General features: G+C 48.6%; 10 protein-coding genes across 10 annotated transcripts; 6 read left to right on the plus strand and 4 right to left on the minus strand.

The window, feature by feature from the left end:
• Positions 1 to 830: 830 nt before the first annotated feature.
• Positions 831 to 2,734, minus strand: K444DRAFT_619438 (GNS1/SUR4 membrane protein). Its single transcript, XM_024881515.1, has 4 exons — positions 2,133 to 2,734; positions 2,011 to 2,080; positions 1,748 to 1,960; positions 831 to 1,686 (listed from the first exon to the last, which is right to left on the minus strand). Exons 1-4 carry the CDS (start codon positions 2,550 to 2,552, stop codon positions 1,331 to 1,333), a joined length of 1,059 nt encoding a protein of 352 aa, XP_024729629.1. The 5' UTR covers positions 2,553 to 2,734; the 3' UTR covers positions 831 to 1,330.
• Positions 2,735 to 6,626: 3,892 nt separating this feature from the next.
• Positions 6,627 to 7,229, minus strand: K444DRAFT_703990 (uncharacterized protein; the record flags this gene model as incomplete). The annotated part of the gene is made up of 1 exon (XM_024888075.1): positions 6,627 to 7,229. The coding sequence occupies one exon, from the start codon at positions 7,227 to 7,229 to the stop codon at positions 6,627 to 6,629; it is 603 nt and encodes a 200-aa protein (XP_024729630.1).
• Positions 7,230 to 8,142: 913 nt separating this feature from the next.
• K444DRAFT_668405 (cytochrome c oxidase-like protein subunit 5A) lies at positions 8,143 to 9,363 on the plus strand (the record flags this gene model as incomplete). Its single annotated transcript, XM_024887404.1, has 4 exons — positions 8,143 to 8,378; positions 8,498 to 8,543; positions 8,625 to 8,742; positions 8,841 to 9,363. The coding sequence occupies 4 exons, from the start codon at positions 8,143 to 8,145 to the stop codon at positions 8,960 to 8,962; spliced, it is 522 nt and encodes a 173-aa protein (XP_024729631.1). The 3' UTR covers positions 8,963 to 9,363.
• A 464-nt stretch (positions 9,364 to 9,827) lies between these two features.
• Positions 9,828 to 11,409, plus strand: K444DRAFT_190228 (uncharacterized protein). Its single transcript, XM_024870914.1, has 3 exons — positions 9,828 to 10,957; positions 11,014 to 11,067; positions 11,127 to 11,409. The coding sequence occupies exons 1-3, from the start codon at positions 10,023 to 10,025 to the stop codon at positions 11,221 to 11,223; spliced, it is 1,086 nt and encodes a 361-aa protein (XP_024729632.1). The 5' UTR covers positions 9,828 to 10,022; the 3' UTR covers positions 11,224 to 11,409.
• A 1,865-nt stretch (positions 11,410 to 13,274) lies between these two features.
• On the plus strand, positions 13,275 to 14,246 carry K444DRAFT_494875 (cysteine proteinase; the record flags this gene model as incomplete). The annotated part of the gene is made up of 2 exons (XM_024873266.1): positions 13,275 to 13,634; positions 13,929 to 14,246. Coding segments are annotated over 2 exons (678 nt in total), but the record flags the coding sequence as incomplete, so codon positions are not given.
• Positions 14,247 to 16,368: 2,122 nt separating this feature from the next.
• K444DRAFT_572170 (uncharacterized protein) lies at positions 16,369 to 19,221 on the minus strand. The gene is made up of 4 exons (XM_024877348.1): positions 19,097 to 19,221; positions 18,897 to 19,039; positions 18,369 to 18,774; positions 16,369 to 18,296 (listed from the first exon to the last, which is right to left on the minus strand). Exons 1-4 carry the CDS (start codon positions 19,102 to 19,104, stop codon positions 16,613 to 16,615), a joined length of 2,241 nt encoding a protein of 746 aa, XP_024729634.1. The 5' UTR covers positions 19,105 to 19,221; the 3' UTR covers positions 16,369 to 16,612.
• Positions 19,222 to 20,363: 1,142 nt separating this feature from the next.
• K444DRAFT_635687 (uncharacterized protein) lies at positions 20,364 to 21,805 on the plus strand (the record flags this gene model as incomplete). Its single annotated transcript, XM_024883900.1, has 2 exons — positions 20,364 to 20,434; positions 20,488 to 21,805. The coding sequence occupies 2 exons, from the start codon at positions 20,364 to 20,366 to the stop codon at positions 21,803 to 21,805; spliced, it is 1,389 nt and encodes a 462-aa protein (XP_024729635.1).
• Positions 21,806 to 21,900: 95 nt separating this feature from the next.
• On the plus strand, positions 21,901 to 22,513 carry K444DRAFT_190297 (uncharacterized protein). The gene has a single exon (XM_024870915.1). The coding sequence runs from the start codon at positions 22,173 to 22,175 to the stop codon at positions 22,422 to 22,424; it is 252 nt and encodes an 83-aa protein (XP_024729636.1). The 5' UTR covers positions 21,901 to 22,172; the 3' UTR covers positions 22,425 to 22,513.
• Positions 22,418 to 24,287, minus strand: K444DRAFT_542900 (MFS general substrate transporter; the record flags this gene model as incomplete). Its single annotated transcript, XM_024875917.1, has 8 exons — positions 22,418 to 22,591; positions 22,699 to 22,998; positions 23,049 to 23,114; positions 23,171 to 23,594; positions 23,646 to 23,759; positions 23,808 to 23,907; positions 23,961 to 24,063; positions 24,117 to 24,287. 8 exons carry the CDS (start codon positions 24,285 to 24,287, stop codon positions 22,418 to 22,420), a joined length of 1,452 nt encoding a protein of 483 aa, XP_024729637.1.
• Positions 24,288 to 26,027: 1,740 nt separating this feature from the next.
• Positions 26,028 to 27,701, plus strand: K444DRAFT_619445 (uncharacterized protein). Its single transcript, XM_024881516.1, has one exon. It carries the CDS (start codon positions 26,380 to 26,382, stop codon positions 27,487 to 27,489), a length of 1,110 nt encoding a protein of 369 aa, XP_024729638.1. The 5' UTR covers positions 26,028 to 26,379; the 3' UTR covers positions 27,490 to 27,701.
• Positions 27,702 to 27,960: the final 259 nt, after the last annotated feature.

Consider the following 27,960-nt stretch of genomic DNA (forward strand, 5'->3'; position numbering starts at 1 on the left):
GTACACGAAAATAACGAAATATCAAGCTGTTGTACAATGAAAAGAAATGATCTTCCGATCCATGATGAAAATCGATAAACACATCCGGGCTGGGGATGCAATAAAAGGATCTGCTATGATTCTCGTCACACTTGGATCTGGAATGGGAGAAATGTGGGGTTCCCTGACATCATTGAAGCTGGAATGGATGTGTCGGCCAAGGCTGGCATGCGGCATTCAGGCTTTGTTGCGCCAAAAAGTCTAGATAAGGATGTTTCGTCATGACAATACGTCCAGATGGGTTTCATATCTCAAAGTTTTGATAGCAGTATCATGAGATGAGTTGCCTTGAGAGGTCGAGTGAGCTGTTGCTTGTACTGCAGGGACTACCCTGTTCGCAGGTACAGTGCGAGAGTTCGTCAAGTGCATCGCCGTTGATCAATTTATGCCGTGGCAATGGACATGATTCAGGGGAAGGGGACCAGACAGGTGCAGACGCTGCCATCAGGAATCGATGTTAATGATGAACTGGCGCGCTTTCTTCGTTCATTGAATGGATTATCCGACAACGCGTATTGCTGTTCTGGTAATGACACACGCATGCGTAGTCCTTGCCCTCGAGCCAGGGTATCTCTGCCTTCTCCGTGCGTAGCCCAGATATCAGGGCCTCGATGATAGTCGTGGACGCCATGTTGCAGGGCTCCTGTCTTCAAAGACAGCCTCCAACAGCTGCCGCTATCCGGCGCCCGCCATCTACCCTCTACTGTTGAAATTGTGTTGCTTGACGATTGAGTGGGGTTAGTTTTGATGGAAGTCAACAATGACAAGTTTGGATCAAGGGCAAGGAGCGAAATTAAGCGAGGCCCTGCTCGACTTCTTGCTTAACCGTCTAAAATAGCTGTAAAGCAACCACTCAATGCCGTGTTGCAATAGATATAATTATGGTAAGGGGGAAAGGAAGAAATGAGGCACGGCAATCAGGATTCGGCGTCTATTATGGACCCTATTATTCATTCACTGTTCATTGAACATTGGATTGACTCTTTCACCCATTCCCCATCCCAACCACCAACACCGCACCAAGTAGACGTCTTTCTTTCATGCACAAAGTGTAATACAAAAGGAAAATAAACATATGGGAGAATGATGACCCATGTGCCCTCCCATGCCCCGTGCGTTCCCATGCTTGCTTTGATCTGACATTAACGAGTTTTCTATGACGGGATGGTACTCCTCCAGTCCTGCCGTTTGGTATATTGTACAGAGAAGTAGATCCAGTTTCTATCTCTAGACTGCTTCCAAGGCCACAGTCATCGCCGGTTCTGACCGGCTTCGTCTCATCTACTCAGATCTATGCCTTGCGCGAGCGGGTCGAAGGGCGGCCCGGCGTGGCGGATGAGACGGCGTGTCCGTTGGTTCCATTTGCATGGCCGTTCTTCTTCTCGGGCACGATCTTTCCATGGGTAAGAGCTGCAATATCTGGGAGCTCCGCATCCTTGAGCGAGCGTGCAGCCTTGCGGCCTGTGGGGCGCTTTCCATCTTTCTTGTAGGTTGCGATGTAGAAGGAGATAAACAGGAGGAGGTAAGAGCTGATGACACCGATGCCCGAGAAGGCGGCAAACTCCTCACCGGCGCATTTGCCGTGATTAGGCATCCATGGGAAGTATGTCGAGGTGAAGTAGGTGTAAGATGCGAAATAGACGAACCCTAAAGGGAAATGTCAGCAGCTGAACGGCACAAGAGATAGGGCGCTGTGTTTCAGCCTTACCGAGTGCAATCACGAACTGGATGATCTGCAGACGGGTGATCCATTCCTTCCACCAGATTCGGACTCCCCGCGCGCTCTGGAAGTAATACCAGTACATGACAACGTGGACAAACAGGTTGAGGGTGATCACGGTCCATGATACTGATGTCAAGCCAATCAATTGGGTGTAGCAGAGGAGCGCTGTTGCGCCGTGGTGGTAGGTGTGCAGGAAGGCTTCACAGTACATTAGCAGGTATTTTCGCCAATACCAAGGGCTTTCGTACTCAATGGCTTCTTCTTCAGCACCAAGAAGATTGTATCAATAAGTTCGAGGTATTTCGTGAGGTAGTTCAGCTGGTGGCTGTCAGCAAAAGTTCTTCAGCCTGATCCAGGGGCGCATCCGTACATAGTAGAGGATCACCAAATTCGGTGTCCAGCCACCCTTAACGTCGCAGATAGTGTAGAAGAGGCCATGGTTGTAGAGCGTAGGAATCAATTGCTCCAGGAATAACGCTAATAAAACCGCGCTGATGCTCGTAAGGTAGAAGTTGTGGATCATGAAGGGTAGGTTCAGCTTGAAGGCTGGACGGTTGCGCATTATCTCCCTCCCGCCAAAAATTACAATGTAGTATGCAAGAATAGTGAAGCCGGCCTCCTTCAGCGTCGACATTGGGGTAACTCGCGGCTGGAAGTCGAAGTCCTGCGGATGATAGCCCATGACCGGAGTAAAGGCCATGTCGAAGAGAGGCCATAACTTCACGCCGAACGGTCGCTCAAAGCTGGGCAGCGGCAGCGCCTTCAGGATATCCGTCGCGCTGGACGACATCGCGGAAGCCGGGTATGGGGACCGTATGTCTGCAGCGATGATAGAGATGTTGTGCCGATGGGATTGACGCGATTTCGGTGCTTCCGGAGAAAATGGTACTCGAACACGCGGACCCTGAAAAAAAGCGGCGACACGTTGCAACTTCCACCCAAACAGAGTTGAAAGCAAAAAAAAAAGGCAATTAATAAGAAACGGGTCGAGAATGGAAAGACTCGAGGAAGGAGCGACGAGAAGAGGTGGCGGTCAGCGAAGACGACCTGGGAATGTGGTGAGTGAAGTTGCTGCGAGAGAAAAAACGAAGATCCTGATTGTCACCAAAGGGGTCAGGCCGATTCCCGTCGCTTCGTTTCCTTTCCTCGAAAGGGGTGTGCCGAAATTGGCTGAACTCGCAGCTGCCGCAGCATGTGATTGGGATGAGCACGTGCCGTGGTTCACATTTATCAATTTCTTCAATTGTGATCTATGGAGGCTTTTAATCAAGCTGGTTTCGATTGGGAACCTGCGGATTAAAATTTGTGATGTTGCGCTGGAGTCTGGAGAAAGAGAAGTGGGCCGGGAAAGGCAGTGGAGCACGTGCGGGCTCGAGCCAGGACCCCTTTTCCCTCCCATTTACATTTTGAAGCATACTGAGCCTCACGTATTCAACTACGTATTGAGAAATTGCTAATAGGAAGAGATTCCGAGGTTGGACTCCACGTTTTGTTATTTGTTCATGTTCACGGACTGGAGTCTCCCCGACTATCCGTTTATTGCCCCCGCCTTCACATCCCGTTGTATCCACCCCCAAGATTCCCAAATCCCACCCCAGAATCCATTCCAGGATTCCCTACTCTTGCCCCTTCTGGAACATGGTATAATCGAAAACCCAAGACATATCAGCTCCCTTAGAAAATGATTCCCATCCCCGCTGTCATGAAGTCTTGGTCAAACTCCGCGCCCGGAGTTTCTGCTGAAGCCAAGTCCTCCTGAAATTTTGGAGGACTAAAGGATAAAAGAGTTTGTGCCACGCCGCGTATAATTTGAGGACTATCAGGCGGGTATTGCTGAGAGAGAGTTCTGCTCCTCAATCTTTCCCTCTTTAAGTATCTTCAACTGAAGCTGCCTCATAATCCTCGCCCCTTCAGAGAAAGCGGTGAATTCCGAGTCAAAATATCCAATAGCTTAAGACCCTCCTCGTAATACTCTCTATACTTTCCTCTCAACACAGGTCCTAAAGGAGAAAAGACTCCACTTATCTGAGAGATTATCGTCTGATGAGGTAGTCTGAGATGATGCATGTGCCTAAAACAGCTGTCATTTCGACTGCTGCCATCGAGCATGGAGTATCGATGTGAACTTCCCCCTAGAAGCTCGAGTAGCTGGGCTTCTTCATTCAGAGTTTTGATGCAAGTGTTGATCGGCGTTACTCCGAGGGCTTTTGCCAAGACAAGATCGGAAATGTCGAAATGAGCTTCTTGGAATGCTCGCGGGGTGAGTGGGTCGATGAAACTTCTCTGCATTGCTGAATCTGGACAGTCTCAAGTACAAGCTAGCCGTTGAGGAAGCATGTAATGCATCCGAAAGTCCCGGAGCAATACATTGTGCGTGCAAGAAAAATAGAGTAGGGTTCTCGACCTTCAAGTACACCATAGACAATGAGGCAATATTCTGCCCTCTTCAATGACAAGGTAGAAATCTTGCTAACGCAGCTCGTGTCCGGAGTTTCCAATTTGAAAGCTGGGTGAAGTGTATCGATGAGTCCCTCCTTGAAGCTCTGAGCGCCGACGGCAACAACTTTGGGATTCAACCCTTTCTGCCCCCTGTGTAGGAGTGTTCGGGAACGACTGCATAAGCCGGCAAATTTTGAGGTTGGTGAGTACATCTGTGAACAGAATTGGTGCATCACGATCCGTGGAAGTGGTATAAGGCGTCTCGCTGGGAATCTTGACTTTGTAATAGCCTTCTAGTATCAGAGGCTAGCGACCTAGAAATGTATTGTAGAAGCTGGCAACAATTAGCAGTGCTTAGATTATATACAAATTGTCATACCAATCCCATACGTATATATTTCAGAACGCTTTCCGCCGGGTCTCCTTATCGAATTCTGATATTGGTTCTCACCTATCTTCGAGAGAGAGATTGATTTCTTGGGCTTCCTTTGCAGTCTCGGCAAGAATGGTATGACTACCCTTAACATTCCCCGCACTGACGTGAGTTGCGATATAAGATCCAGCTGTTAGATACCAAGCAACGACGGTTTCCGAGGCCACTAGCCGTCAAGTTTGCAACCTGCGGCGTTACCTCGAACTTCCAGAACGTCTGGTGGGACATGGAGCAAAAACTTGGACCATTTCGGATGAGGGAAGAACTCCAAACTATTGACGCAAATTCCTAGAATCAAAGACTCCGAATTGGATGTCTCCTTCGCCGTTATATTTTGGTAGATTTCCTCATATAGTCAGTTGATATGAGTTGGAAAACGCTGGAATAGGAAGTCAAGGACTTGGCGGGTTGGAAACAGCTTTATGACTTCAGGTCGTGTTCTCCGAGGATCGAGGAATGATGGTTCTGATGCTGCATCAGGATCTGGTGGGTGATATCCCTCAATGCTTGACCGCTTCGTTTAGTCTTCCATTAGAACCATGGTGTTTTGGGGGCCGACAAGATGTTTCCAAAGACCGAAGAGCCTATGCAATCCAGAACTCGGACCGCCTCCTCACTTCTGCCATCGGGAGGCGTGCTTGGACGATTCTTGATCCCACTCTCTTCGCCGTCCTGCCGCTGCCGTCTGACAGCGATGTTTCCCCGCCCGGATGTGCCTTTCCTACTTCAAACTGGCATAGGTGAGCAGATCTCCTACTCAAACACCGGTTACATGGCCATTCTCGATTGCCCTTTGCCACTTTAGCAGCTGTAATAAGGTGTGGAGGGAGCCATCAACTGCCTTCTGCTTCCGATGATCGCATTCTTTTGCTTGAAACAATGCCCCGTTGCCCCGTTTCCTTTGGTGGTTTAATTTCGATTGATTGAGAGGAGCTCATGGCCTTCTGTTTGGATTCTGTTGCAGAAGAGCCGGTGTAACGTCGTCTCGGGTATCGTTGTGAGAAGCAGCGAGGTCGAAGTGATCGCTACGCCGCTTTAGGATATCGAGACTACAGGGGTTTGACTTGATTCAATTTGTAGCGTTCAAAACTATTTTCACGCTTTTTATTGTCTTTGACCTACTCAGAAAAGGCAGTGTGGTATTGATTATGATCTAGCTAAAATCTACCTGTACAAGAAATAGGGACGGAAATTGAATCGAATTGAGTCACAGAGCCTCGACAGGAAAGCGACCCTCATGAAGAAATGCCTCACTTCAAGTGTTCAAGCAACTCATTCAAACGGGCCTGCCTTGCTTACTCTCGGAGTCCTCTAACCCCCTCACTCTATAACTTTTTCTGCAGTCTCTTGCCTTCTTCGCTGTGAATGAATGGCGTAACGCTAGCACTTTATCAGAGAGCGCTTTTAGAGATGGATGATAGGAGCCTACTCTACTGTCTACACGCCTTGCCTCACCCAGGTATTTTTCATGAGTACCGTTTCCTTTCACAACAGCTCCATCCATCACAAGCCGGCCTTTCTCTTCCGGTGTTCTTCCCAGTATTCGATAGAAGTGTTGCAGGAAATTTCCGTTGAATGTCTTCTGCCAATCTCGATGCAAGCCAATTGCCACGGTTCCAGGATTGACAAGATTAATCACCACCTCGCCTCCCTCCCCAGACTTGTGACGCCAGTTCTCGTGCCCAAAACATGTTTAAAGTTTCATGGCACTATACTAGTCTAAGTGGTCAGAGCCGAAGTACGAAAGGGCGCGGCGTTGAAAATCGTCCTCTGCCAAAATGCGAGGAACACCAAAATCGCTACATTTAGAAAATCACACCAAATCTCAATAGAACGCCCGACACTCCTCAAAAGTGCTTTACATTATAAAAAGGAAGCAGATCTAAGTTTGGCGAAAGTTTTATAATAATATAATATAAGGCGGAATTATAAGTATTTTTGTAATGCAGCATTGAAATCGTGCCCGTCCTCGCTTAGCGAGTTGGACGGATTTCAATGCCGCGCGCTTTCGCATTCCTGGTCATTGAGATAGTCAAGTATCCTTTCCGGCTTTTGTTCTTTGAACGGCGTCCACAGAGCTACTTCGGATGATGTTGCTGTAAGGCGTGTAGTTCGTTTGAGTTCTCTTGAAGTCTTTCCCAAGACCTGGAGGAGATATAAAGTCAAGGGAGCTGTAGAAAGATGATTGCCCTGCAGTGACGACTCGAAACCAGTCTCAGGAGAAGAGGGCCAATCGAACTTGAAGATTGCAGCATTTAATATAGCAACGCCCAGACGTAGCAGTCCTTGAACTCGCTTCCCGAAAGCATTTACTGATTTTATGAACTCTTGATTAAGATTCCATACCTCGACTCGCGTTTTCGATGCGGAGTTAGATTTGAGGATGTCGGCTTTTGTAGCTTTGCCTTTGGAGATATTCCGCACGGCGGGAATCAGGTTGTTGGCGTCCATCTTAACACATTGTCGGGCAGCTCCCAGTCCAATTCCAGTATTTGAGCCAGTGATGGGAATATTTTGGTCTTTGGGGCTGATTGCAGGTGGAAGTTGAGCTGAACGAACGAAGAGTTGATGGAAGACAAAGCTTGGGAAGCTCATATTTGAGAAAAGAAACCTTTGAAGGAGAGATAATGGCATATAGTCTCCGGGAGACCTTTAAATTTGCAAGTTGGAAAAGATATTCGGCGAAGTTCAATCATAAATGCGCCCTCAATCCTTAGACCCGACATTTTGCGGGAAAAGAGGCTGAAAATCACGAAATACACAGAATCTCTACAAGGCGTTTTCGTAGATATCCGACCGACTTCAGTTATGAGCAAGTCCTCGGGTCTTAGACCGATATTTTTCGGCTAACGAAGCAGGGGGTCTGGAAATAGAAGAGTAAACGGAAGATAGCTTCGACCACTTACCTTTCCAATTGAGTTATATTTCTGTTGTTCTGAGGAGGTACATAGATCTCGAATTGGACACGTCACTTCCCGGTTGGGGATGTTTTGACGTCTCCATGTTTGGTACATCGCGCTCGTCGTCATCCAACGAGCTGCGGTCCCTACTTCTTGACCAAGCCAAATATCCTAAACAAAACATCGATATCATAAAGAAGTGCAATCATTATTTTCAGCTGACATGTTCTCCAAAGCCACTCGCTGGTGGGGACGGCGCAGGAATTCAGAACAGGCACAGGAGCGGCGGTCAGGTCAAATAATCTCGGAGTCCTTGGGGGATTCGTAAAGACGTGGGTTTAGTAGAAGAGTCTATATATATGCTGTAATGTTCCGGAGAAATTGAAAATCGTATGATATGTTCAAAGCTGAAAAAAATGAGTGGTCTGGAATGTCCATGTTGTGCTCCCTCGGCCTAGTAGGCTAGTGCGGGTTGCTTATGTAAAGCACCCACCTAATTGGCTGGTGTTGCGTTTGCTCCTTGGGACCTTCGGAAGGGAAAATCGTAAGTTACGTCTGAAGAGCTTCTCGAAAAGCCTCACAGTAGCCTCATAACATCGTCTTTCCTAATGTCGTCGTCCTCATTGCTGCGCATCGCAGCTCGCGCGCAGCCGTCCACCTTCTTCCGTGCCAATGGCCTCCGCAGCCTGACTCCCCGCAGCTCAAACGCCCTCTACGCTGCGCCAGCACTGATCGCGACCTCCGGCTCCGTCAGCAGCTTCAGCACCAGCAGCGTCCGCTTGTCCGATAAAGATGGCCAGGAAGCTTCTCACCACGAGGAGAGTTTCGAGGAGTTCACTGCCAGGTACGTGGATCCTCAATTGGCGTCGAGAACATTTGAGCACCTTCAGCACAGCCGAAACGAAGCAATGATGCACGCCAGCATTGATCGTCAATTGCTAACCTTCTGGTGTCAACGTATAGATATGAGAAGGAATTCGACCAGGTCCAAGATGTCTTCGAACTTCAGGTATGATACATATTGCTTCCCTTTACCCACAACTGGCATCGCGTACCTCCAGATTGCTAATTATCATACGATCGGCTACAGCGAAACCTCAACAATGCGTTCGCATACGATCTCGTCCCTTCACCTTCCGTCCTCACTGCTGCGTTGAAGGCTGCACGAAGAGTCAACGACTTTCCTACAGCTGTGCGAATCTTTGAGGGTATGTGCCTCCACGTCGACGTCTCGGAAGCACGCACGGATTGATAGGGAGAAGGATGTGTGTGCATGAGACTGAGGGCTGACCTGGAGTTATTACAGGAATCAAGGCAAAAGTTGAGAATAAGGGCCAGTACGATCAATACCTGGAAGAGCTTAAGCCGCTCCGAGAAGAATTGGGTGTCAGCCTAAAGGAGGATCTGTACCCTGAGGAATCTAAATAGACGGTGTGTTGGATTGTGGAGGGCAGATGTGTAGATGGATATCAAGTGATGGGGAGATAGAAGAGGAGCGGTATGAAAGCTCTTGGTGGGCTCTGTGTTGCGGACCCTTTTTATTTGTACAGCTGTATCAAGAAGCAATGCACTGCCTTGGGAAAAATGTTCTTTTGATCTTTACTGTGACTTGTAATTTGGAGGTTGTTTCAAGAGAATGCCAGTTTGCCAGCAGACTTCTAAAGCATATGGTTGGATTTCAAAACGAGGGGGCAGTAAAAGTGGCAGCTAAAGAGCAGTGTGGCAATCGTATGAAGTTCGCTGCCTTCAAAGACAATCCAGAACAGAAAATTTGTTCCCATTGTCAACAGCTGAGGGCAGGCAGAATAGAAAGGCAAATTGACAGATGCTCATGTCTATTGGACTTTGGCACTCGATTTGAGTGAATGCTGCAGCTAGTATTGTCAGGTGTAGTATTGTTACTTAGTCCAGATATTGTCAACTTTCCTTTGTCCTATGCACAATGGAAAACGACTCTCCAATACCCATCAAATTAACCCTTCCATCTTCAATTATACATTCTTCCCAGGAGATCGATCCTACCCTTGACACACAACTTAACTCAAGATCAAGCATCCAGCAACATCGTGAGAGCAAAATCACATCAGCGTCGGCTTGACTCCAAGATATCACAGCACTGATTCCGTTTTCTTGTCAGCTTGTCTTTCAACGAACAGTTCAACTTCAAACGCAGAGTGAGCATCCGATACAGAGGATATCTGCACCCACACCGCGGCTGGGTACTCCTTCCTCTGCAGCTTTCCCAGCAGCATCTGAAAGAACTAGTCTCTCCAGTAGTTCTTTCCGCATTAGTCGACAAACAGAGCTCATTCACATCTGACACCTGTCCGATAACCTTGCCAGTTCTGTATTTGGCAAGAAAGACCTGGAAGCATGAACGATCTGTGAAAGTTTCCAAAAAGACGGTTCCGGCTCGACTCGAAACACAACAGAAAATCCAGTACAGTATCTGCAAACTTATCCGTGACTTCCCATTTCGGCAGTTAAGATGGACAGACCATCAGGACCAGATTGGAGTGGCATCAACCGCATGGTTCATTACAGAATAGGGATGCTGCGATTCGAGAACAATTTGGGGCCCATTAAGAGAAAGAGATTGCAAGAAATTTTTGACGAGGAAGTACCGACCCCAAAGAAAATGAAGTTTACAGATGTTCCTGTCATTCCACACGACAACACTCTTCATGAAAGCTGGGACGAGGCGCTTCTGGAGAGGCTGCAACCGACGAACAAATCAACCAATCAGAAGCCAGGCAGTGCGACCGACGACCTCTTGATCAGCCTCCCCCAACATCAACAATTCACTACCACCGGAAGCAGCGTCGCATTCCCGATTCACCAGGGACAAAGATCAAAGAGCGCTGAGCCTACCATCGAAGCATGCGTACGACAAGCAAGACGTCAATATCTGGACGAAGCAGCGCATCTTCCTGTGGAGCATGACGACTCTGAGATGCCGAGAACGAGCCCTCGCAGCAAGAAACGCGCACACAGCTCCAGCCAAGACGACGTCGTAGACCTCTCAAACGACACTGAGCTGCCCCTGCCAAAGGAGGAAGAGGGTGAAGCATCTGCGAGCTATCCTGTAAGTCCATTAGCCCAGTATTGCGCAAGGCTGTTGTCGAGGCCCTCGGCTAGTCCCGCACCGAAATTCGATATCGCTAATGCTTCACCTCAGGAAACTGAGATACCGGTCATCATTTCTGCGAAGAGGATCAAACCGAACTCGGGTGAAAAGTTGCAGGAACAAAGTGGCACGCCAGAACCCGAAAGTCCTACAAAGACGGTATCAACGGGAAATGCTGGCAGCTTGAGATCGAGTCGGCAGATTCACGAAGGCAAAAAAGAGAACGCGTCTGTCGAGGGCAATGAACGCGACCAGAAGGAATCCAGCGAAAGCAAGGTCGGCCCCAAACGACCGTGGTATGCTGGGGAAATGTTCTATGTCGCTGATCTGCTTGCTAATACCTTTTTCGAAGGAGTTATTTTGACACCTATAAGACCCGGAAGCCAAGCAATATTCGAGATTTTGGGTATGCCTACTGCCCCCACAAAGTGGCAAAGAATCACTTGGCTGACTTTATAATTCTAGTAACCCCAGACCTGTTGCTCCTGCATCGACCCCGTCAGCCTCTCGGGGGCAAGAGTCAATGGTATATCTTTTGATCCACTGGGGACCTTGGCACTGACTTCTTCAAAGGCTCCTGTCCCAAGCGGCCCAAAACCAGTTAATCGACTCTGTCCCAACACCCCGCATCAACAGCTGCACAAATTCGGCAACAATGCCTCGAAACCGAATGCACCTTTCAAGCCGCAAGTTCCAAAGTTTGACCTGCACAAAGACCATAGCCGGCGAGCCGAGCAGCCCCCGAGCAAGAGACAGAGGATTGAGGATACGACCACATCGCGCAATGGCTCCTTGGGGTCACCCATCGATCTTGAAGCTAGCCCAACAAAAAATGGGAAAGCCACGGGCACACAGACGACAGGATCTATTCACAGTCAGGTCCGAAAGGGCTCCGAATATGAAGTTGAAGAGTATGGGTTCCTTGAGAATTTGATGAAGCCTGGTTATCAAAAGCCGCAAAAGCGGCAGAGTTCTTCCTCGGACGGCCAAGCATCGTATGGCAATAGAAGTAGGCGGTTTCAACCCGAGCGAAAGAATGAGAGGTGGGTGGGAAAGTTGGACGATGAAACTGATCCTATCTCCGAAGATGACGTTGCTGTAACTGGGTCTCGCAGCATTCTTAAAGGAGCCTCTCAGTCTACAGGTACGCCGACTGTAGAAGTTCAGATTCCGTCAACTCTTCAAGCCGGAAGATACCAAGGATCATCGTTCCGCCGCCCGCCAAGACAGAACTTGAATGGAGACAAAAGCAGGAATCAATCCACTGCAAATGCGCGTACTCAAGAGATCTCACCTCACTTCCCACCACCCGCACAGACCCGCCAGCAGGGACAAACCCCAAGTGGCCCTCATTCAGCAGATGGCACAGTCCCAAGCAGAACTTCTATGAGATCGTCGGGCCTACAGAACGGAAATTCGAGTATGAAGAATGCTTCGTCTCGACATTTAGGCCCTCGGCCTGGTCCAGACGAGAGCGTGGATGAACTCAACAGTGACGATCTTCATCAGCAAACAGCAATGGCCCTTGTGGCAAGACAGAAATCTGGTGGCGAGGCATCGAGCAAGCCAAAAGGAACTGTCTCCCGGAGTCTATCCATCCCTCTTGATGTCTCAAGTGATGATGATCTCGCGAATGATAAAGCCAACATACAACCCACCCAATTTTCCTCTAGAAGAGACACGAGAGGCGAGACAGCCTCTGAGGATGAAAAATACGATGCTATACTCGTGTTTTCCGAGAGAGATGCATGGCTAGCTGACCCAAGGCTCGATTCTTGGTCACTGGTTCATAACTCCATTTCCAAAACCTTGGAATTATTTGATCAAGGCCGTAGTACCATGTGGGTTCTTCCTACGAGCAAAGTGGAGAAGGTTGAATACAACTCCAAAAGCCAAATTCTCGTTATTCACAAAGCCAGAGATGACACAACTGGTAGAGGAACTCATATCTACCTTCAGCTCCGTGATGCCGATCAGAGTAATGACCTAAGAGAGAGTCTTAAAACTACCCAACCAACAATACAATCTATAAACAAACCCCAGTAAGCATATCTATCAACTATCACCTTGCAATCGCTAATGTTCTTGTTTAGGCCTTATCTTGAAACTGTTGTCGGCAACAATCGTACCAAAGTTCTCGACTATCGAGAGACCCAAAAGAAAATACGCCGCCTTGAGGAGGAGCCAGACGACATCAAACTTGCCAAAGCCAACGCGGAGAGGAGATTGGAGTCGAAGTGGCCTTCTCTTAAAGAAACGGCAACGTCGGCAGCACGAATTGAAGGCAAAGGCACAGAGGATGAGAGGACCGAACTGCCCAGATCAAGAAGTCTCGCTAGGTCCATGCGCACTCGCTCGAGTTCTGGTTACTTGGAAGACGAAAGTCTGCAGCAGCCTTTTCAGGTCCCGGAAGAAGTGTCCTCGGCTGAGTTCTATGGTAATTCAACTTCTAGACGCGCAAACCTAGGCTTGTCGCACGAGACTCGGTCTTCAACAAGAGTGCAAGACAGAGATCGAGCACCGCGGCAGCTACGTCCACGAGAACCCAGCCCGCCTCCGTTGACTCTGTGGACGAGAAAGAACCCGAACTGGACCAAAGAATGGCACAACTCGATCATCTACCCTGCCATTGGAAAAGACAGGGCACGGGTAGATATGGGAGACATTGAGAAACTCGACGATGGCGAGTTTCTGAATGACAACCTGATCGCCTTCTATCTCCGATGGTTGCAAGATCAGCTTGAGCGGCAACATCCGGAATTGGCCAAGCGCATTTACTTCCAGAATACCTTTTTCTATCAAAAGCTTTCCAAACCCGAAAAGGGGATCAAAGGAATAAACTATGAGGCTATCAAGAAATGGACCTCCAAGGTTGATCTTCTGAGTAAGGATTACATTATCATACCCATCAACGAGCATTCCCACTGGTATGTGGCTATAATTTGCAATGCACCAAAGCTTCTACCGGACGCAGTAACAACGGAACATTCTCAATCACAAGATACCGCTGGACCTCCTGGAGATGAGCACACGAATACCGAGGACGCGCCCAAAGCGGCGCCCCTGGTTCCATTAAAGCAATTTCCAGAAAGTGCAAATGGCGGAGATGTTGACCTTCTGATGAAAGACGTGTCATTGGAAGACAAGAAGCCAGAAGTCTCCGAAGCGCTCTATCCAGTCTCGAATGGTATCCTTGAAGGACAAGAGGCTATCGAGAGCGAGGATCCTCCACCAGCAAATGTGACCTCTGATCTCCTCGAGCTGGAGACCGCGAAGGAGACTCAAACCAAAAAGACGAAACGAAAATCCATGCCCCCACAGCGGAAGTATAACCCCAAGGAATTTCGAATCATCACTCTTGATTCTCTCGGTTCAAGTCATACGACTACTTGCTCAAATCTGAAGGATTATCTGGTGCTGGAAATCAAGGACAAGAAGAATATCGATATTGAAAGACCTGGTTCCATTGGCACCACTGCGAAGGGCATCCCGACCCAGAACAATTACTACGATTGCGGGTTATTCCTGCTCAGCTATGTTGAGATGTTTCTAAAGAGTCCGGACGAGTTTGTTAGTGGTATCCTCCAAAACGACTCTAAGGAGTATCAAATGCCGAAGGCCCTGGAAATGCGTACACATATTCGTGATCTCTTGTTCCGCCTTCAAAAAGAACAGTTTGCGGAAGCGGAGCGACTTGCGAAACTGAAAGGCAAGGGGAAGAAATCGAGCAAAACCGAAGATAGATGTGGTTTAGCCTTGACTTCCAAATCGCCATCCCGGGAAGCATCGAAGAGTGTTCGAGTATCTCCTGACGGGCGAACCTTGGACGAATCTAGAGACGCGCAAGAGAAGGCCATTCAACACAAACCAGAGCCTTCGAGAAAGGAGAACAATCCCAAATCCCAGACATCTGCGTCAATAGAGCCTCCCATAAGCTTTGCGCCTGGAAAGTCGGGTAGCCCTAGCTGGCCAGCATCGCAAGTGCAGGTTGAAATTCTCAAGCCTAACGAGCCCAAACTGAGAGAGAACCACGATCTGGATGCTGCCACCAACGACTCTGCAAAAGCTTCCGGTTCCAGACTGAATGAACTTCTCTCGGGAGCAACCAAGATCTTGAATGGGTTTCTCGGCCGTGACAAGTCCGCAACGATGAATGCATCAGACCCTAAATCATCAAAGACTGATGTTATCGAGATTGATGAGTCCCCTCAGAAGGTAGATTATGGAAACAATCTACCGAGGTCCAGGAATTCCGGAATGGAAGACTTTTCAAGAACCTCAGTCAAAGATAGTCTCGGCGTCTTGCAAACTGGGCGTTCCAGTACTGAGCGTGCCGACAAGGAACGACAAACAGGAACGAGACACGAGCGAGAGAATCAAACCTCCCCGCATAGTCCACCAAGACGTAATGACCGTGATCTCGCTTCTCCTACCCCTGATGCAATGGAGCCTGCGCATCGTATTCCAGCTAGAAACGAGGTTCACGACCTGAGAACTCCAACTCCCGAGGTAGTGGATTCTGTACGCAATAGCTCTACAAAAGCTCAACAGCGGAGATCTGCTGTTGTCGAGAAAGCAAATCGAGGAGTCTCAGAGCATCGCGAGCGAGCGGTCAAGGCACCGAGCCCTGAGGTTAGGGAGACTCCAAGCCCGCCGGTGTCCGACCGCCGACCATCTCGACATCCAGCAAATGGAGTAGGAACCTCCAGGCAAGTGGTCGATGTTGAACTTGGAGACTTTGGGGGCGAGGATCGCGATTCTGACGGCCAGGATCAGGAGGACGATCCTATTGACCTAGTGAAGACGGATTCGAGGGCCAATGGTGTGTCCGAGGCAACGCCGGAAACTTCGGCGAACGATGACGAAATGCTTTTGCGGTCTGGCAGCTCACGAGAAGAGGAGGCTGAAGATGATGCAGCTGAAGATGCCGACCCGGCACTCTTCTCGTCCTCACCTGTGCCTTCTAGATCTGTTACGCCTTCCAAGACGTATCGTAAAGGTCGGAGATCTGCACCCTCGTCACCCGCTTCAAGGCGCGAAGATATAGGGAGAGCCTCTCCTTCCAGCGAGTATCGAGGTACGAAACGCAAGAGTCCGGGAACTGGAGAGTCAGATAATTGGCAGGAGATTCGTCGACCCAATCCTACTCTACGAGACGCCGCTGATCAGGCAATCATCGGGAGATATCATCAAACTGGGCATAGAAGAGCAATTCACACCAGGTTCAACGAGTAGTATTGGATTTGGATTGGTTGAAGGGCCATCGACTTCTGGTTGGGGATAACTTCTCCTGCCAGCAATGCGGCGGTTACAGTTATCAAGTTTGCATTGCTCGTTGATTTGGCTGCGTTCTAGCATAGCACCGGCGTTCTTATTATATTTTGATTTTGCAATTAGATGCACACCACATATACTGTGAAGATCCCCCTTCGATATTCTAGGGGAAGTGGTTCGCTAGCGTCGGCGTTCAGAGGTCTCATTTGCATGGGTCACTCGGGTTGAGATGGGGTTCTCATAGAGTGATGGAGTGGGCGAAGGAGTCTATGCGATGAGGTCTGTAAATAGGCGCGGTGCTTTATAGCGCAGGGCATCAATTGCCTCTCGCTTTAATATTACGCCACGGGGAATGGTTTACCAACAATGAACATAGCATTTGAATCCGTGACCGAGGTGGCCATGGGGCTTCGACAAGCTTCGATATTCACCCAGTGGTGCAGATGAAAAGCCTGAACGCAAAATAGGGGGAGGGTCTGGAGCAGTTTACTAGACAGACAGAAGTGTTGCAGAGGACATGATGGCGTTGAGTTCAATCAACTCTTCTCAAAGCTTTGTATAGGTTTTACACAGTGTCCTTTTTCTTATTCTTTGTTGCCTTATTCCTTGGGGCAACTGTCAAGCTGTTGCGTTATTTCACTTCCCTTCATACTCCATCCAAGCTTGAGGCATATACTTCAAGCGAGGCCAGCGAGCGGGTCATTGCTTACTATCCATTCAAGATGGGCTTCGGCATTCATGGCCATCTCTTCCCATCTCAAACTCGGTTCTCGTGTCTCCCACCCCGGAGAGCGGTCACGCCTCACACATTGAACCATGACCAACCGCGTCTCCATACTCCTCACACCACGCGAGAACTGCACTCTCGCATGTTCTGGGATATATTCCGTATCAGAGCCAGCCTCTTCTAGCTCCATAATCCAGGTGCCGAGAGCAGCGATTATAAAGCGATCCCATGGCCCGTCGTGTTGCGAGGTACGTAGAATATCAATGCATTCCCGGCGTAGACTTCGATCTCGGCACCGAAGCAGAGTGGTAAAGAGACACGGGACAATGCTGAGATGGACGTGGAAGGAGGGTTGATGCTCGGACATCTCGCGGAAATTGTCGTCGATTTGGCGGCATAGAGAAACCATCTCTCTGAACTCGGGTAAGAAGATGTCGTATGAGCATTCGGTCGTAAAGAGTGTTCCTTCGACGACGATTTTGATAGTGAGTGCGTACAGCTGCATGATCAAAGCTCCTGTTCTCGCTCGGAGGTCTGTTGATGAGGATTGGATCTGACTTAAAAGTGGTAAAAATGCCGTCCACCAGCGAGCGAGTTCGTCTGTGTGGTATTGTTTGTCGGCATGGAGCCCTGGCGGTACGATATATGGCGAGCCATAAATGCCGGTCTCTGGAGTCATGTCTAAGACTCTACCAGAGAACGGCTTCGAGAACTCTCGCATGATATTGTTTGATTGGCTTCGAACTGCCGCGTACATGACATAGTGGCAGGCTCGCCTGACCACGTATTCCCAAAAGTAAGTTGCTTCAACCAAACTGAAGAACTCGGATGGCATTTTCGCCATCGTGTCTGAAGCATTTACTCTTCCTACCTCGTGGGTTAAATACGGTCTGGTGTCTACGAAGGTCATCATCTGAAGGCCGAACCGCACGAAAGCCGAAAAGATGTCTCCATCCAGGACACGTGGTGCTGGGGACCGTTGGCCGTTGCTCAAACGAATTCTGGCGCGGTCACGAATGTCAATTCGCCTCCGGATGAGGCGATCTCCAATAATCGCATGAGAGAAAGCCAAATCTGGCTGGCCGTACATTGTTTCGAAGACTATGACCAAGAGGATAGCAATTGAGATCTTCCTCAAGTAGTCTTCTCCAGCCCAAGGAACAGCTTTCATACCCGTCAACGATTTCCCAAAGTGCGTCAGAGCGTACTCCCGTTGCTTGGTTGCTTCTTCCTTCCATATCGCCCCAAACGTGCCAGGATACGCAACGGTCAGAGCTTTCGTTTTGATCGACTTGCTGAGAGCTGCGATTCCCACAATCGCGTGCCGGACAAAGTCTTGCTGGTGGCTTTCTTGCAGGAGGATTTTACCCCAGAAACTTGTGTCGAAGACCCCAATCAGTTCGAGAGAAGTCTCTTCTAGGAAGAGCCTGAAATATAGTGCTTCTGTTTCACTCGAAAAGACTGGGCCAGCTGCAGGACGTTGACCTGCTAGCTGATTTCTCGAAGTAGTTGGGATGTTGGAGTCAAAGGTGTGTATTCCTGTTCCATCGGTCGGATAACCCTCACAGGAACCATATGATCGCAAGCAGCGCAGGCATGCTGGTCTTCCTTCATCGCATTTCACATGACGCTTCCTATTCAAGGGATTTATTCAGCACATGACCGTGAAACTAAGTATGGGAAGGTTGGATGAGCTGCTGACTGACCTGCAAGTGCGGCATCCGCGTTGAAATCTTGCTCTCCGTGGCCGGGTCTGTGTTGCTCCACTCGAGAACCTTTTGTGTTCCGCAAGCGAAGTTGAGGACTCTGGGGATGCGGCAGAGCTTTGTTGACCCAGATTGAGCTCGCCAAACCCCGCTGTGGATTCGGCAAGTGCGAGCAGTTGAGTTGGGGTGAAAGCTGTAGTTGGCGGCTGCGAGGACCCAGTGAAACCTGGGTCTCTCTCCGAAGACCAATAGTCGTTGAGCTGGGTGACGCTGGCCTTAAGTGGATGAGTATCCTCAATTAAGTCCGACCCCGCGTCCGATCCTGAGGCTTCTCCGACGTAACCTTGCACGAGGGGCCGAACGTGTGTCGGCCGCACTCTTTCTTTCTCCCTGGCTTTCGACACATCTAGGAGATCATAAGTCAGCATTTCCCGCTTTTCGGAATCGCTCAGGTCATTTTGAGGATTTGAACTTCTTTTGAGATGCGCTGAAGAAGGAGAAAGAAGTCAATGGGCCAGTCATCCTTACGGTTTATGGCATTCTGTCGGACCAACTTCTTGATCTTGGGATCCTTGATTTTGCTCCCAGTCTGGTTTATGAATTGAAACCCGGAAGTCTCCTGAGCAGGAGTTTCGTCATTCTCCTGTACGTCCTCGGGCGTTACGGCTTTCCTAAACGGGGTCAGCGATTACGGTCCATGCAGCTGCATGACATTCCCGGCCACTAACCCTTCCATTGGGAGGAAGATCTCCTCACGAGCTTTGTAATCAACGCTGCTGAGTGCTAGCCATGGTGAGATATACTCCAAGGGGTTGATCTTGGGCCAGAGATACAAGTAGAATGGTGTCTGGAGGGTGGGACGTCGAGATAAAGCGTCTTGGCTCTTGCCGGATCTTCTTGTGCAAGGAGCAAGGGTCTGCAGGGGCTGACCCCACACGTGTCCCGAACCAACCGCGAACCGGTCTACACGCGAATGTTATATCTCTCTCAACACCATAATTAAATATTAGGTAAATTTCATATACAAGTAACAATAGACCCAAGCTCTTTAGATACAAAATTTTTCTTTTTAAATTTAAATAATTATGTCTTATATTTAAAGAATACAAAATTTGAAATTATTTTTATATTCAAAGATCTAATAATAAATAAAGCTTTCTAAAGTTGTAAGATTACCACAGCTTATATAAGGTAAAAATAGCCGACGAGTCCCAAAAATAAAGTAGATTATTTTTAGATTATTTTATTTCTTCTTATACAAGTAAAGAAGTAAGAGGAGGTGATTGTGTTAACGAATAGACCGGTCTGGTCGTGAAGCCAAAAATTTGTATAGGGAATTCACGACTGGACGTAGTCTATTCGGCGAACAGACTGATTCGCGGTTGGGCCGGGACATATCTCAACCCATTGAAAGATCGGGCCATTGAGCATAATGCCACGTAAGGTCCCCAAGCAATGTCAGCTCCCCGAACGCCAGATATAGTAACAACTCGGTTCTGAGAGCCAATTGTCGTGCCGACGATCCTTTCTGTTCCTTCTTCGGCCACAATCACTGGCAAGGCGAGAGTGGCTCGCATATCAAATGATCTAAGTGCAGAGGAGCCTCGAGTCGCACGACTTTGGGGGGGGGGGGGGGGCGAAAGAGTGAAGTATAAATTCTACCAATCAGAACTCCTCACTCTCATGAAATGCCATGCTCTCGAACACGGAGACCTCACCACAAATTGGATGCCCGATACGATCGAATTCGGATAGCCGAGAGGGCTGGTCCAAAGGGTGGAGATACTGCAGGGATCTGCGGCTTCCAAAACCCTTCGAACTGCGCCACTGAAGATTTGCGTATCTGAAACATGCCTCCATGGCAACCTCTTCATTCTGTCTTCACTCTGATATCACAATTCTCATGGTCTTTGACGGAGACGTCTCCGACCTCACTCGAACTCAAAAACGGATCCTCGGGATGAGAGTGCTCTTCTTGGGCTGAGAGTTCACGATATGGAGAACGCTCTGGCGAAAAAGGCAAGAGCAAGAGGCCCGAAGTCACGAGGAGGATGCAAATGTTGCAAGTTCGTGGCTACCTCTTTCCTGCAAGAGGCAAAATCCTGACACATTGTGATAGAATTCGCCATGTAAAGTGTGGAGAGGAGAAGCCTTCATGTCTTCGATGCACGCGATCCGGGACACGGTGCGAATATTTCCCCAAATTCGCGACTCCTGATGCAACATCATCTGTGTCAATGAGGATGATTTTGTGTACAGCACCAAGTGGAAGGGACAGCCGAGGATTTGACTACTTCCGGCACAACACACTCTCAGGACTCATGGGATTCAGACACAACTCCGAATTCTGGAATCAGACCGTCCTTCAATTCTGCGAAGCTTCACCCGCTGTTCTTCATGCTGTCCTTGGTCTCAGTGCATTGCATGAGAATCTGCTCAATGATACGAGAGCCGACGCAACACTAAGTGGTGACTTGATTTTTCTCAAGCAATACAACAAATCAATCAAACTCTTGCAATCAAGTCAAGAGGACCGGGCTGTCTCCAGTACCCTGATCTGCTGTGTTCTTTTCATATGCCTCGAAAACTTTTCTGGAAACTACGACAAGGCTCTCGTTCATTTGCAGAGTGGTTTAAGTATTCTGGAAAACTGGCGAATGGAAGATTTGGAATCAGCATCTGAGATTAAGGTGCGGGAGAATCTCACTCAAGTCTTCCGTAGACTTGATATTCAAGCCACAACTTTCATGGATTCTCGACAACCTCTGATCAATGCAACTACTTTCGGCGCTCACCTCTCAGAGAAAGATGGTCCTACGCCAGTATCTTTTTCCAGTCTTCAGGAAGCTCAGGAGGAGCTGGATAGGATCGGGATCCGCTTGGTTTATGTGCTTACTCTGAAATCGCCGGAGAAAGATTCTACCACAAGAATACTCCTGCTTCAAGGGCTTGCACCACGATTTCATTCTTGGAAGAAAGCTTTCGACGCCTTCTCAGAGCGGGAGAGTCAAAGAATGGATACGAAGGATCTGCGGCTGAGTGTGATGCTTGGGCTACACTTTCAGACGGCAATCCTGATGCTTGAAGTCAGGGTCAATGTTGTTCTCCACGAGCAAGAGACCGATGTCAAATTCATGAGAATCATCAACCTGTCTCGGTCCTTAATTCAATCTGGGGTTTCGCCGAAGCCATCATACGCTTCCGAAATGGGCGTTATTGCACCGCTATATTTCACATCCATGAGTGCCAGCCCATATCTTCGTCAACAAGCCATCGCTCTTCTTCGCACAGTCAAAGGAAAAGAGGGTCCCTGGGATCCAAGGACGACGTCCAGGATTGCAGAGGAGGTCATGGTCGCCGAGCGTATCAACAAACCTGGAGTTCCCCTGTCTGGTAGTGTTCAATTCCTGGCTGCAGCACATCATATCCCCTGCTAAACGGACCGGGGCGAATAAGGACGACGGTGCGAGATGCGGAATTCGTGGAGAAGAAAAAGCTTAAAATAGATGTGGGCTCAAAGCTCGTCTGTAAGTTATCACAATATCTGCCTCGGGAATGTCGGATGAGCTGACGCGTCTCAAGAGCATTTGCCTACATTGAAGGGGTATTTTGACGTGAAAGCTTGGCTCTGACGGCTGCGGTATTTCGAATATTGCTGCGCAAGGATGACGTTCATACTCGTACAGGGGGTCACCAGAAAGTGTCCGAATTCGCTACCCACGGGCCAAAGACACCAAAATCTGAGGGGCTCAGAAACCAATTAATGGGACTATTTTACAGCTTTATTACCACAATGCAGTCTTGATGGGCTTTCCACCGTTTTTAGTAAGGCGTAGGCATCTTCCAGGCATATCTGAAATACGCTTTCGCGCCTCCTCCATTGCTATCTTGCTCCATTCCTCCTGTAAGGCCTCCTTTACCTCCTCGTCAGAATCTTCTATTCATAACATCTATTCCTTCCCCTGCTCAATTTCAGTGATTACCGGTGTCCCCCATTCCCACCCACGTCGTCCCGCCAATCCCATATATTCATTTATTTTATTTGCACTTCAGTAAGCATAAAACAACACCTCTTCATTCTCCTCTTGTCGAATCTTCTTGTTCGTCCTCACCAAAACAAACCGCATCACCCACGCTGCGGCCGCAGTAAGGAAGCTGAAGCCTGCGCTCGCGGCAAGTGCTACAACGTAGGATTTGTCGCCTGTGAAGTCTACCCAGAGATACTATTTCCCAACTAATTAGCATTCCATTCTGTGGTTTTCTTTTGTTTTGCTTTTGGTTGGTTTTGGGCAAGAGCGAGGGAGCAGACTGAGAGGAGTGGAGAACGTACCGGAGTCCAAATGAACGAAGCATTGGAAGTAGAAACAATAATTGACATAGCCACAGCCCTCTTCTCTTTCGTTTGACCACAAGTAGCACCAACCCATCCCAGGATGATACTGTTTACAGCATAAGTGCCGATAGAGAAGACGATCATGGAGATGTAGCGAGAAACAGTGTTCATGGAGACGCAGCCGATGACGAAACCGATGATTGCGACGGTTTTGGCGGATGTGATGTGCCATGTTCGCTCGTTGTACTTTCCGGATTGCCAGGACCAGTAGATGGAGACGATGCCTGCAATCAGATACTGATTTCCCGTTAGCAAAGTTATTGTAAAGGCTGGGAGAGAAAACATACCGGAGGGCAAGTCAACGCGAGCGTAATCTCAGTACTGAATCCCAAACTCTTAACCACACTGGGGAACTATTCATCGTCAGCAAGAGTCCTTTTTTTCATGGAAAAGCAAGGAAAAAACCTACGAAATTCTTAAATCCATTAGCAGCCAAATGCATATGCTGCATGAACACAAAAATCCACACTCTGTAGTCACTCATCGCCTCCCTAAGTCCCTTCCACGTCGAAACCTTGCCCTTCTCATCGACCGTATCGGCTCTAATTCTCTCACTTGCAAGCACACGCTCGTCTGGTATGAGCCATCTCGTGACGGATGGGTCGTCGGGCAGGAAATGCGTGCCGCAGACCGCGACGATGAAGGTGGCGATGCCTTGCAGGATGAACAGCCAGCGCCAGCCGGCGAGGCCTGCTACACCGTCCATTTTGAAGATACCGATTGCGATGAGGCCGGCAAAGGCGGTCGCGAGGATGTTGCCGGTGTAGAGAATTGCGATGCGGGTTGCTACTTCGCGACGTGTATAGAAGATGGAGAGGAGATAGAGTGCGCCTCTGTGATGAGGTGTTAGATTTGGGAGCTTGGGGGTGCGAGTGGAAACTTACGGGTAGTATGGGGCTTCTGTGATACCGAGGAAGAAACGCGTGAGGAGGAGACCGATGAAGTTTTGTGAAACGCCGGTGAGGGTTGATACAATGGCCCAGAGTGTCATGCAACCACTGAAAACGTAAGAATGTATCTGTCATTTTTGGAAATAGGTGACTTACCCCATGTACCAAGACGGTCTGACTCTGGTGATCAACATGTTCGACGGGATACCTCCCAAGATATATCCAACGAACAAGATGGAAACGCAGGTAGAGTATTCTGCAGCGTCACTATCAGTATCCGTTTTCTGCGCGGAATTGAGCAGCACTTACGAGTTTCTGAGAGATTGAGATCTGCTTCAAGACTGCTCAATCGAGCAAGAGCAATGGCATTGCGATCCAAATAGTTGAGCCAATACATCAGCCATAATGTTGGCTGCTTCAGTCAGACATGCCTAATGCAGAAGGTCAAGGTAAGAGAAGACAGACCATAATACGATAATCTAGCTTTCGCACAAGAGCTTGCTCAATGGGATTGAGAACAACAATGGCACCAGAGTAGTCACGGACAATTCCTGCCTTTTCGGACTCTATAACGGTGCTTTCACGCGTTTGCTCCGCATGCAGAGCAACGGGCTCGAGGTCAGTCTTTTTCTCCATGTTGAAGATAGTCTTGGACCAAAGTGATTTGGGGAAAAAGTAAGAAGAGACTAGAGAGATCGTCGGGGTGCGATCGCTGGTTTTGATACGGGGAAGTTCTGGGGAAGGCACTTGAGTTATATAGCACGCAACGAAGGATGTTGAAGAAGGAAAAACGCCATGCATCCTCCCCGCAAAAAACTAGCAATCAAAGACTTCCAAGACTTCTCTTGACAGTTACAGGGTATGCTCCAAGCAATCGTGGCATAGCTTCGCACCACCCCTAGCCTCCAGGGTGCTGACGACGTTACCCTGAGTGGAATACACTCCTGATCTCCAGCTCCTTGCGTCAAGACTAGAGAATATCACGGCGTGCCGTGAGGGAAACTCCACAGCCAAGGCGCGGGGCATTCATGCTCCTCCACGATACTGGCACGGTCAACTGTGCCTCACTCCCTTATCACGAGGATTTACCGGCGCTACACTCGGAGACCCCTCGATCAGTTCCCTTTCCAAGTGTGGACGCTGACTTGCATTCCTTGGAAATGCAATGATTCAGGACCGCCACTGCTGGGCGATAAAGCTGATATGTTAAGACGTGAGAAGTGTCGGGGATCAAGCAACAAACAAGAAAAGAGGCGTAAATTCCAAGAAACGAATAAGGCCGCCTTGACAATATGGTATGCGGGAAAAACCCGTAGAATATGCGCCACGCACTTGGGGCCAAGATAAGTTTCGGGGCACCTTCTTGTTTCGAGAAAAGGACCAATGGAAGGGGTGACGGGTGACCTACTCGCCCCCCCCCGCACACTTCACCGCTTTCCTAATTAGTACTTGGTTGGTCCTCCCCTTACATCAATTATAGGCACAGCCTGGCACCTCCTCCACCAAGAGGTATATAAGCTTATAATAAAGTCGGTTGGGACAGCTTCCCAAGCCTCCCAAATTATCCTTCTCAATTGTAATAGCAGGATCTTGGAGGCATTGTAATAAGCTGCGTAATAGTGCTTTTGGATCCAATTCTTTATCCAATCCCACATATACTCAATAAAATTGAGATCAAGAGAGTACCGCGGCCATTTAATATATAGAATATACTGTATTTGTAAGTTGTCTTATATCTCTTTTAAGTAATAGCAAGAGGCATTATCTTGCATTCAAATAAAGGGTTTATTGGTATTCGCATTAAGAAAGGATTTGATAATTATTCAAGATTACAGCGTTATACTTATAAGAGTCCCAGGATTGCATAGAGAGCTATGAGAGCGGATGAGGCCCATTTTGGGAGTCCCAGGGCTGTATAGAGAGTTGTGAAAGCGGAATTGGTAATGGTAGTGGTGGAGTCTCAAGGATCTCAGACAGTAAGCGTCTTCGCGGAGGAGTATTAAGGAGTCGATATATGTCCATTATACTAAAGGTCTGAATAGCTTCAATTGCGTAGTGGACAATTCTGCTGGCAGTATAAATCACTGGAGTGTAATTCTAGAAGATTCCCACGGTCCGATTGGCTGGAATCCTTGTAAGCAGACCCCTTGTAAAAGAGCCCTTGTAAAAGAGCCCTTGTAATGTCTCGGGTTGCCCTTTTAAAGCTTACTGTAATTGTCAGCCCACTACAGGGATTTTATCGGCGAACCAGCTGGAATTTACAGGATGGCCTGACCAATCACCTGTTCAGATTCCAAATTTTCTCGCTGTATGTACTTCGTTAAATACTGGTCAATGCTCGTTAATCTTCAAAGCACCCTGTACGTACAGTAGTAAGCACACTCGGCTTGTTCTAGAAAAGGGAATTGGCGTGCGGAAGTGGTGTCGAGCTGACTCGTTGTTGCATTTGAGAACCAATTTACTGGACGCCACTTGCTGTCGACCGTGCGAGATCTTGGATTTGAATATTGACAAAGTCGGGAGATTATGGAAATCATGAGGAAGAGTGCGGGATTTGTAGGAGGAGAGTTGTGAAGGGATTGTTTGTGAGGAAATGGGTCGAGGCACATGGAGGAGCCGCTAAGTGGGGCGCAGCAGCTTCACCACCAAGACTTGACAGCACCTTACGAGCCTACCGACTAAAGTCCGTGTTTTTAGCGAGTGTTTTCCCCACCAACCTTCACTATCAATGCCTCCCGCCACGCCCCCCCTTGACTTTACCCACCAACCAGGCGATGAAATCCCTACTAAACATAAGGAGGCGATACGCCAGCTATACGGCTTTGCTAAGATACCAGTTGAGCAGCTTATGACACGATACGGGCTCGTGCGGTCAACAGTTGAGAAGATATTGCGATACGACGTTCCCGAGCGCTCGCGCATTACTCGTACCGGGAGACCCTCTCTTCTTACCGATATACAAACCGATGAGATAATCGAATACTTGTCCGAATCGTGGGAGCATCGAATCCTTAACTTCGGCCTCCTTCGTGACGAATTACACCTTGAATGCACTGTGAAGACCCTTGAGCGCCGGCTCAAACAACGAGGGTATTTTAGGTGTGTGGCCTGCCAGAAACCCTACCTCACAGCAGCTCAGGTTCTCGCACGATTCCTCTGGGCAATCACACATATATTCTGGACGACGGAATGGCTAAAGGTCCTCTGGTCTGATGAGGTTACCTTCTTAGTCGGGGGCAGGACGGTCAAGGAAAGAGTGACAAGAAACAAGGACGAACGTACGCACCCGACGTGTATCCAGCACCAGTTTCATCGCGGGCACACGACACCAGTCAATGCGTGGGGTGCAATTGGATATGGCTATAAGAGTCCTTTACTCTTTGTTCACGGATCTGGCAAGAAGGGAGCCTTTTGCCAGAAGGATTACCTGGCACAAGTACTGGCGCCGCATATCGAGGGTATTGTGGAAGCCTTTGCGGCCATTACTCACCTACTTCGCCCCTCCGCCGAGCCTTTATTTATGGAAGATGGTAACTCTGCTCATGGCCACGAGTCTGTTCGCAATTGCTGTGCTCGCTGGCGTACGGAGCATGGTATTATATTAATGCCCCATCCCTCTACAAGCCCTGATATGAACCCAATTGAGAAGTGTTGGAGGAGGATCAAGCAGGCATTGCACAGACGGCGCCACCAACCCACTACGGAGGCTGAGATGGAAGCGATGGTCTTAGAGGAGTGGGACCGCATACCACAAGATTGGATAAATGAGCTAGTTTTAAAGCAGGAGCATTGGGTCCATGTACTTATGCAGCGTCACGGGTGGTCAACTCCTAATTAAATGCTGATTATATACTTTGCGATAGTGAAGCGTGGGTGGTGTTCGCTAAAAACACGGACTTTAGTCGGTAGGCTCGTTAGCACAGGCGTAGGGATGGTAAACTTTACACTTTACATACTTTACGGAAAGTAGTCGTACTGAAGCTCGCGTAAAGTAGGTATAAATAGAGTATAATTCAGGATACGTAGTCTTAATAGTTATCTCCAAACGCCTGAAAATCAGTACCCCCCCTGAAACTCCTATAAGCCCTAAAGTGTACCCTGAATTGTGCCCTAAACCTCTAGAATAGCCTTAATTATGTCACCCGCCTCCGCTTACTAATTAGTTCAATTAATATAAACTCGTCCATTTTAAAGTCCTCTGGAAGTATCGTTCGAAGTATTATAAAGTCGTCTTCTAAATCAAGCCTTTATATCTCAATAGCCTCTGGATCAAGTGGATCATTTACTTCAACCCTCCCTATTTACTTTA

Source organism: Hyaloscypha bicolor (assembly GCF_002865645.1).
Source record: "Hyaloscypha bicolor E unplaced genomic scaffold K444scaffold_165, whole genome shotgun sequence".
NCBI classification, from domain to species: domain Eukaryota; kingdom Fungi; phylum Ascomycota; class Leotiomycetes; order Helotiales; family Hyaloscyphaceae; genus Hyaloscypha; species Hyaloscypha bicolor.

Coding starts and splice junctions, on each gene's coding strand:
- K444DRAFT_619438 (XM_024881515.1), bottom strand. CDS start 2,552: ATGTCGTCCAGCGCGACGGATATCCTGAAGGCGCTGCCGCTGCCCAGC. Junction 2,081..2,132: donor ATTTGGTGATCCTCTACTAT/GTACGGATGCGC, acceptor GACAGCCACCAG/CTGAACTACCTCACGAAATA. Junction 1,687..1,747: donor CCAGTTCGTGATTGCACTCG/GTAAGGCTGAAA, acceptor ATTTCCCTTTAG/GGTTCGTCTATTTCGCATCT.
- K444DRAFT_619445 (XM_024881516.1), top strand. CDS start 26,380: ATGCCTCCCGCCACGCCCCCCCTTGACTTTACCCACCAACCAGGCGAT.
- K444DRAFT_572170 (XM_024877348.1), bottom strand. Junction 18,775..18,896: donor CCGACAGAATGCCATAAACC/GTAAGGATGACT, acceptor ATGATCTCCTAG/ATGTGTCGAAAGCCAGGGAG. Junction 18,297..18,368: donor CGCGGATGCCGCACTTGCAG/GTCAGTCAGCAG, acceptor TCCCTTGAATAG/GAAGCGTCATGTGAAATGCG.
- K444DRAFT_190297 (XM_024870915.1), top strand. CDS start 22,173: ATGGGCTTTCCACCGTTTTTAGTAAGGCGTAGGCATCTTCCAGGCATA.
- K444DRAFT_190228 (XM_024870914.1), top strand. CDS start 10,023: ATGGACAGACCATCAGGACCAGATTGGAGTGGCATCAACCGCATGGTT. Junction 10,958..11,013: donor GTCGGCCCCAAACGACCGTG/GTATGCTGGGGA, acceptor CCTTTTTCGAAG/GAGTTATTTTGACACCTATA. Junction 11,068..11,126: donor AGCAATATTCGAGATTTTGG/GTATGCCTACTG, acceptor TTATAATTCTAG/TAACCCCAGACCTGTTGCTC.